Below are 9,073 nucleotides of genomic sequence, written 5' to 3' on the forward strand. Positions count from 1 at the left end.
CAATTCTAGGTTCTCCTGTGAAGACATTTTATATTATCACATCTGTATTTTACTATATTATCATTTATTATCTGTTTATACAACATCCTCCTTATGGGTGCCCACAGGAGGAGTTATAGTTGTTGACAAATACATTAATAAACACTTATACTGCTTATAAATGCTGAGTAGGGGGGATTAAAGCGAAGTGTTATAATGTTTATAAACTATTATAGCTCTTGCAGTCTTTGCACACTTCACTAATAATAATAATGTAGAAACAAAAATATAGATGTCTATTTTCCTAATTAAATCCAATGAGACATAGAACAAGATGACTCCAAACGGGATTTGACAGGGTTAAGTTCAACTTCAATGTTACAATGTTAAATCTCTTGGATCTAAGCAAACAAGCCAGACTTGGGCCAAATAGTATTTGCAAATAATTATTAAAAAATAAAATAAAACTAATTGTTTGCAAATAGAATTTGACTAAGTCTAGTTGAAACTTAAAAGCAACAAATACTTAAAGATTACTACTGTTTTCTACCAAAATGTAAACTTATATTGTCCATATGCATGCATCATTGTAATAATTGACCACAGAGGTCATGTGTGTTGGCATGACTGTCGCTCCAAATCACCAACCTTCCTATTTTTAACTTTACAGATAATGTAAAGATGATTTCATGGGAATAATATTGAAGTGCACTTGAGTGAAGTGGTAAAAAGGGGGTCTGGGGTTGATTCTCTAAACTCTGGCTCCATATCGTTTGGCATTGTTTGCAGTGTCTCTTACTCCCTTTCAAATTTGCCTGCGCCTGACGTCATCTGAAGTCTTTGTTTGTAATTCTGTCTGTCACTGATTACAGAGTTATTGATTGCACTAAACTTGTTGTTTTTACAATTTGTGTTTGTATATCTGGTGAAATGTGTGCGATATTTATTTTTTGTCTCTTTTGGCAATTTGAAATAAACTGAATTACATGGACAAGATTCCGATTGCCCTGAATATGACATAGCTTAAATATGACATGCGCACCCCAATAAGTGTCTGTCAGGTTAGTAATGACAACTGGTAGAAAGCCACAGGTTGCATGGCATGTAGGATAGTACGCCATAGTACAGTATGTCAGGAAAGGGTCGTATATAGCACAAAACATCATAGTATAATGTTTCATAAAAATAAAAATGTATAGTATACGTCATAAAACATTCCTAAAAAGCCATAGCAAAATAATGTCGCAAAAAGCATAGAATATATTATGAAAATGCCAAAAATGGCATAAAGGTGTCAAAAAGAGTCGTAACAGTATGTCATCAAAAAAACATGTCATGAAACTAAATGTGATGTAAAGACAATGTATATATGTCATCAAATGTCAATGAAAATGTAATAAAAAATCATTGTCCAGTATAAAATAAAATGTCGTAATAAAACTGGCTTAGTATAGTATGTCATAGATAAAATCATTAAAAAATGTCAGAATAGTACTCGCAGTGTGATGGGGGAGGAGGGGGCTAGTATGTTATGTCGTAAAAAAACACAATGTAGTATGTCACATTATGTACATTATGTTAAAAAAAAGACATAGTATAGTATGTCAAAAAGTGTGATAATATAGTCAAATGACAAAAGTCATAGTATAATATGTTGGAAAAAAGTGAGAACAATATTGTATTATGGTTGAAAATGAGTCTAGTATGTCATTAAAATTCCTTAAAAAATGATAGTACATTTCATAGTCAAAGTCATAGTATAGTCATAAAAACCTTGCAAAAACGGCACACATAGTATGCCATTAAAATGTAATGTGAGAATTGAATAAATAGTACACCATTAAAATGTCATAAATGTGACAGTATAGTGTGTCAAAATATGTAATAAAAAGATATATTATGCTATAAAAATGTCAATAATATCAAAATAAGTCATAGTATAGTATGCAATTAAAAAGGTCTTCAAAAGTTGTAATAATATGTTGTAAAATCTCAGACTATAATATGTCATAGACATGTAATTAAAAAAGTTATATTATATTAAAAAAAAATGTCATAGTATGGAATGTAATTAAAAGTACTAAAAAAGTAATTGTATAATATGACATAAATAAGTCATAAATACCATTTACTATACTATAGTTAAATTACATTGTAATCATCCGTGCTTCACTTCATTTACATTTAACACACCACTCGACTACTGCCTCACAATGCACCCCTTAACAAGCCTCTGTCAGGTTGACAATCACATCTCATATGCATGGTGGTGCTCTGCCACTGTCGCTGAAACTACGTTACACCGACTGGTACCTGATTTGCAGACTTAGTGGGAGATTCCCCCCCCCCCCCCCCCCCCCCCCAAATGAGCCGACAACAGTTCCACACTTGACAACAGACAATCCCCCCTCCCTTTCCTTAAACTTGAGAAAAAGAAAAAAAAGAATGACTTTGTTATCGTAATGAAAGGGTTCGTAATTTACTTCCACCAGCGTAATTATTCAGCCCACTGCTTTCCTTGGCTAGAGACCTACTCTGCGTGGCTGGTTGAGGCAGAGATGATTGGTTAAGACTAGGCATTGATCTTGAGGAGTTAGGGTATGACAGGCCATTGGGAAGGACATAGGACCCAAACAAATCTAATCGCCGGTACCTCGGTGAGCATGGACTCCTGGCCAATCCTTGAGCTTGAATGCTACGCAGGTCCGGTCTCGCCAAGCAAAGCAGTGGGATTCCTAATAACGCTTCCAACCCTGTGACATATTCTCCAGATCTTTGCATGGAAATAATGTATGAAGATGAGTGCTGTTTAATCTCAGAATCTCTCTGTGCAGTCGTCCCAGTACCAGCATGTCGTGGCTACTGAGCCCAGTGAGGACGATGTGTATCCTGGCCTGGAGGCACTACAGGCTTCCCTGTGCGGTGCTGCTGGCTGCTGTGCTGGGTCTGCTTTTCCTGGCTCTGCTCTTCTACTCTTTCCCCTCAGAGCTCAGCCATAAGCTGTTCAACACTGCTGGATAAAACCACCGTATTGCTCTATTTTGTATCCACTTTGTATCCCATATGAACTATTGGAGTTACTTGTTCCAACGATTTGTTTTTTATAAGACTGTAAAAATAAAAACTGCAACCTCACCATTATCTATTAGAGGCTTTATTTTACAGTGAATATAAATCCTTTTACACATACTCTAAAGATTCCTCACACTGTCCCAGTTCTGCTGATTCCAAGTTGAGTTTGGATTACGGCATCTCCGGCTCTGTGCTGACCTGTCAGAGAATCAAAGATGTCAGATGAATGATCTTAGAGGAGAGGCACATTCATTTCTGCCCGATATAGAGTATAGATTTAATTATTTGAATACACTAGGACTGACACTAACTATTATTTTCCTTATTGTTTAATCTGCCAATTATTTTCTTGATTAATTCATTGATCTTTTGGTTTATAACATGCCAGAAAAATGTACATAACAGGTTTCCACATTTGCTCGACCAAAAACCAAAATTATTCAATTTGCTACTCAAATGTGGCAAAGGAAAGCATTTTCAAATCATATTTACTTACTTTAATTTAGTTAGTCAATTGACTAAGCAATTAATCATTTTGCCGAATACAAGGTGTATAATTATAAAAAACACTACATCACTTTATAGTACCTTACTGCTTTTTTACTTTTTCCCATACTATAGCTAGGAAAGTTCCTCAATCCTCACTCTAATTGAATACCTGGAAAACAATGTGACGTATACAAGAAAACTATGACAGATACATGAACATGAACACACACATATTCAGTTCAAAGACTGTTGCAGCAACATCCGCAGCTCTGTGTTCTGCTGCTCCAGCCTCTGAGTCTCAGGGACGAGCTCAGCGATGTCTGTCAGGACGGCCCTGGAAACAAAAAAACACAAAACACGTGAGTACAGAGGGTGTTTGCTTTGTGCGTACGTGCGTGTGTGTGTGCGTGTGCATGGGTGTTACTGACCGGTACTGCTGTAGTGTGCTCTCTGCGGCGTCCCAGAGTTTCAGTTTGTCTTCAGAGATTACATTGCCCATACTCTCCCAGTAGGCTTCATCCTTTGAAGTATCCCAGGTTTTTATATGAAAACGCTGATTTGGGCTCGGTGAGCTCTCCCTTAGAAAGCACCAGGAAAACATAAGCATCACACATTTATAGAGAAAGACTGTGGTGTCATAATTTCATGTTCAAATCTCACAGACTGTACAATTGACGACCCTAATGCAGCCTCTGTTGGTATGGAGATACAGTAATGATGGAGAGTAATCTATTGCTCATGAATAAGTAGTTTAAATTAGTGCAAATGTGGTCTTACCTGGACCTCATGTGCTGCTCGAGGAAACTCTTTAGAGCAGGCAGAACATGTTTAGGATTGATGAGTTCAGAGGTCAAATGAGTCATAGCCTTGGTCTCCAAATCCTCTTCCTTGTTACTGGATTCACCCGACTCAACACAAACATCCTGCAAGCAGACAAAATAGTACTAATTACAATCCTCTTGTATGTCAAAGACTCAAGGCCATATTTCCCACAAGCATTAATCCAGAGCAAACCTCATCTCCGCCCCTCCTGACCTCAGTCTCATCTCTCTGCTGATGTTCGTACTTTAATAAGAATTCAGCCAACTTGGGCACATCCCCCTCTTCCATGCCAAAAGACTAGAAGAGAAAGCAATATGGCAGGTTGTTCAGTATTTAATCCATACAGTCCAACAGTACACTGATGCATTACACTACATGAACTCACGCAAAGCATAGAGCCCAGCTTCACCACAGTCTGTTCTTCCTTCTCCAGGGGAGCCAGTAGGTTTAGGAGTTTATCCTCCATCAGGAAGCCCTGAGATAGAAGGAAGGGACACTTCAACCAAAACCTGTTGTCTTGTCTCAGTGTGGCTAGAAGAGACTTAAACCATTTAAAGGATGGACAAGATATTATTAAGATAAATTATATTTATTTAACTAAAGTGTATTTCCTAAAATGTAGATTTCCTTTGATATATTGTATGCTTAAAGACACATGTTAGTACTCGTTGTTTTGATGTAAATATATTTGTCATTTGAAAAAAAAAGACTTCTTCTTGTCCGCTTCTGTACACACATCTGCTTAATCCAGTGATAAACATTAACAATGAACTTGTTTCTCACCGCCTCATCAGACAGCAGCTCCATCACTTTTTTCAGTGTCTCCAAAGACTGCTTCCCTTCCTCCACCTCTGCACCACTCTCACTCTGCACCGTTTTCCCTTCCTTGTAAATTTCCTTATCCATGCTCTCGGTGTCAGTCTCCGGCCTAGGCCCAACGGGGAGGTCCATCATCCTCTGACTACACTGTAAATTCTGCCCGGTGTGAAACAGCTGGGAGACAGCCTCGTGGACAGGCATCCTGGCCTGTTTCTGAGGCTGGATGGGACCAGAGAGCTCCATGAATTCCATGGGAGTTTGCTCCCAGGCTAAACCAAGGTGCTCCCTGCAGATCAGCGAGTCCATGAGCAAATACTTCTCCACTAGTTGCTTCACCTCCGCATCAATCATAAGCCACATCTCCTCAAATTGTCTGGCATCAGCAACTGCAAAGTCCCTGCATGAAGTGGATGGAGGTGTAAAGAAAAAAGAAAACATTCTGTCCTACAGCATGTCAGTGTTACATAAAACTGACAGGATGATTATGACTTACTTGATATTCTGCTGAATGTGTTCGTATTGCTGGATGTTGTGTTTGTATTCCTCAGGCCAACGCTGGCTCTTTTTTGGAACCGGTTTCTTCTCACTGGAATACTCAGTACTAAGGTTTCTAATCTCTATGAGCAGTCTGAAACACAAAACCAGCAGAAGAAACAGAGAGTGAATTAGATATACCAGTGTGTACGTGTGTGTGTGCATGCATTCGTACATACTGTACGTGCGAGAGAAAAATCTACTACCTGACGGCCCTTTTCTTCATACTGCTCAGATTCAATCTCTGTACTGGTACCTCAATGCTTGGCTTGTATAGATTTAGAGTCATGATTATTTCGCTGCCCATTTTCCTTTGAAAGTATCTCTCCGGAACCTGCAGAAGCAAAAATAGAATGTTAAGGCACTCAAATACTGGGCTTCTGTATGTCAAATGGTAACACATTTGAAACGTTTCTTCTTGGCAATGTAATCACAATCAGGAGCACTTACTTTTTATAAAATGGAGCGTATATCACAAAAGTTTCATTCAAAGGATAAGCAATTGGTGTCCATCTTGATATTTGTACAAACCTGAAACGCCGTATTATGTTTTGTCCTTAGATAGGCGTCGTCGTCAATGGTCTTCAAGATGCCATTTTGAAATATTGCATCATACTCCTCTACTTTTTTCTGCCACTGCGCCGCCCTCCCCAGCTATAAATAGATAAGATATGATTAAATACAGAGTTGATATACTGTATGTTAGATATAAGATATGAATTAAGATGAAAGCAGACTGAAGGTTGAATATGCATGTGTAGCCGTGCGTGTGTGTGTGTGTGTGTGTGGGGGGTTTATTTTAGTTCTCCTGACCTCTTCGTCACAAAGTTCCATAATGCGCTGTTCCCATTCAGTCTTTTCTTTTGTAAGTAAGACTTCACTTTCCAGGTGATAAACTCTCTACATACAAGGGCAACCATTAGTGGGAATGACAACAATGGCATAAACAAGACTAAAAAGAGTCTACAACCATGGTAGCAGCACAGCGGTGCTTTGAGCTAACTGCTAACTTTAACGTGATAACATGCTCACAATGCTAACACGCTGAGGTTAAGCACTTTAATGTTTATCATGTTGTCCATCTGAATTCTGCACGTTAGCAAGCATGCTAACCTTCTAAACACAAAGCACATCTGAGGCTGATAGAGTTTTGCAGGTTTGCAGGTATTTGGTATTATATCATAAACCAAGTGCTGGAAAAATATACAATTTTGATCTGATGATGCTAGATGGAAAGTCAGAGGACCAACAAAGTTATTATAAAAAGTCATGAGGAGGATATGAGTGTTCTGTACCAAATTTCGCGGAAATCCATCAAATATTTGTTGAGACATTCTACTCAAAATCACAATATGGGGGATCCTTGTCATTCATAGAGCCATGCGAGCCAGAAAGATAAAACAATCGTGCAAATTGAATCAAGACAATAAATTAATTCCCTGTTGCTCATAATAATAATAATAATAATAATAATAATAAGCCCCATCCATCTGATTACCCTTTGTAGATTAAAATGCAATCTACAAATTGTTTAAAGCTGCTTCTCAACTGAGATCTGGGTCCCACCGAAATCTGGGCCAGCTCCTCCCTGTAGGCCTCTGTCAGGGTTTTGATCTGGTTCTTCATCCTCTCTATAATCAGGTCTAGGTCCTCTTCCTGCTTCCTCAAGTCCTTAACAAAACGATCATCTCCAACTTTTATCTCCTGTTCAGACAACACACAGGAAATCAACTTATGAATGGACAAGGCCACTAGCTATGATGATAGATAGATAGATAGATAGATAGATAGATAGATAGATAGATAGATAGATAGATAGATAGATAGATAGATAGATAGATAGATAGATAGATAGATAGATAGGTGTACCTGTTGCAGGTCTTTTATAAATTTTTTATTGTCTTCTATGATAACAGCACATAACTGCTGCTGGTTGTTCAGGGCCTCCTGGAGATCCTGAGGGATCACCTTCTGCTTCGCTAGCGACCAGCCTTTGGTGATCTCCTGGAATATTTCCTGACTGGACTTGACTCCATTCTCCAGCCGCTCCAACCTGGACCAAGTTGGACAAACATGATGAAAAACAGGAGGAAAGAAAGACAAAAGAGTAAGCATGGTGTGGAGGATGTATATAAAGTAAGATTACCCCTTTGTTTTTTTGTATGTATGTATATATGGTGTTGGTTTAGGACACAGGTGTGGTAGTAGAATAAATAATGGTGAATTAAATGAAATTACCTAATTCTCCGAGCTTCCTCCAGCTCTGTCCTTCGCATGGACTCTTTGGCGTCAGCTGCAGTTTGGATGTCGGTTACTAATGTCGTCAAAACTCTCTGTATGTTCATCATCCTCTGCGGAGTGATTAGCTAACACAAAAATGGACAGTTTCTTTCTGAGCACATGTCAGGAAATTGCTCTCAAGTAAAATAGTAGGTCACTATATTAACAACATTATAACCAGTTGCTATTTTTGAAAAATACATAACTTAATTAATATCACCGCCCTTGTAATGTCAAATTAAGTGAACTAAAATGCAATAGGAGCTTGCTCAAATTGTGGCAGCTAGCACCCATATATATACAAACACACACACACACACACACACACACACACACACACACACACACACACACACACACACACACATATATATTTCATATTTACAATTTGCCTATATTAGCTTAGTTTAATCCAAACAATTAGCCATAATATTACAATTCGGCATTACTTTAGCCACAAAAGGCTTTGGAAACTAAACAAACCTTTTCACTTTTCTCAACCTCCTCCTCTGGAGACCGGCCCTCCATAGTGGGGTTTACTTCACTATCCTCTGTGGAGACCCTGAAGGTTGAATGCAAACGTAATGATATAAAAAATAGATCCCACATGATATAATTATTATAGCTATTACCATAACAAATAATCCATGCTGCATGACAACTATATTGTGATTAATACTTTATCACAGTTATTACGGTAACGTTAAACTAGTTAACGTTAACTGGCACACTTACGTGCTCTTAGCCTCTTCATTTTCGGACAACACAGAAGGTTCAGGCTCCTCTTCTTGATCCGCATCAACTTCTTCCATATTAAGAGTCTGCTGTATGGACGTTATTGGCATAAACTGTTAAATATTGTAATGATCGTAAAGATAACAAAGTAACAGGTCCGTGTCGCCGCAGTCTGTTTGGTAAACGTTGGTATGGCGACAGAGTGCAGAGTGGCGCGTGCTGCCTTCAAGTGTCCCTCGTAAGCTTTAAACTTCAAGATCACACTCTGCATATTTTGAATTTAGTTTCTTTATGTTTCACTTCCAACGCTCTCTGGCTCTGAGCCTTGCAGGTTTTCATTCAG

General features: G+C 38.4%; 1 protein-coding gene across 1 annotated transcript; it reads right to left on the reverse strand.

Annotated features, from left to right (window-relative positions):
• Positions 1-2,948: 2,948 nt before the first annotated feature.
• Positions 2,949-8,807, reverse strand: drc1 (dynein regulatory complex subunit 1 homolog (Chlamydomonas); the record flags this gene model as incomplete). The annotated part of the gene is made up of 16 exons (XM_079180698.1): positions 2,949-2,989; positions 3,188-3,249; positions 3,788-3,874; positions 3,969-4,118; positions 4,318-4,463; positions 4,555-4,659; positions 4,748-4,837; positions 5,146-5,578; positions 5,675-5,809; positions 5,922-6,049; positions 6,247-6,369; positions 7,282-7,419; positions 7,585-7,768; positions 7,954-8,081; positions 8,479-8,557; positions 8,731-8,807. 16 exons carry the CDS (start codon positions 8,805-8,807, stop codon positions 2,949-2,951), a joined length of 2,106 nt encoding a protein of 701 aa, XP_079036824.1.
• Between the last annotated feature and the right edge of the window lie 266 nt (positions 8,808-9,073).

This window comes from Pholis gunnellus, assembly GCF_910591455.1.
Source record: "Pholis gunnellus genome assembly, chromosome: 19".
Classification (NCBI taxonomy): Eukaryota; Metazoa; Chordata; class Actinopteri; order Perciformes; family Pholidae; genus Pholis; species Pholis gunnellus.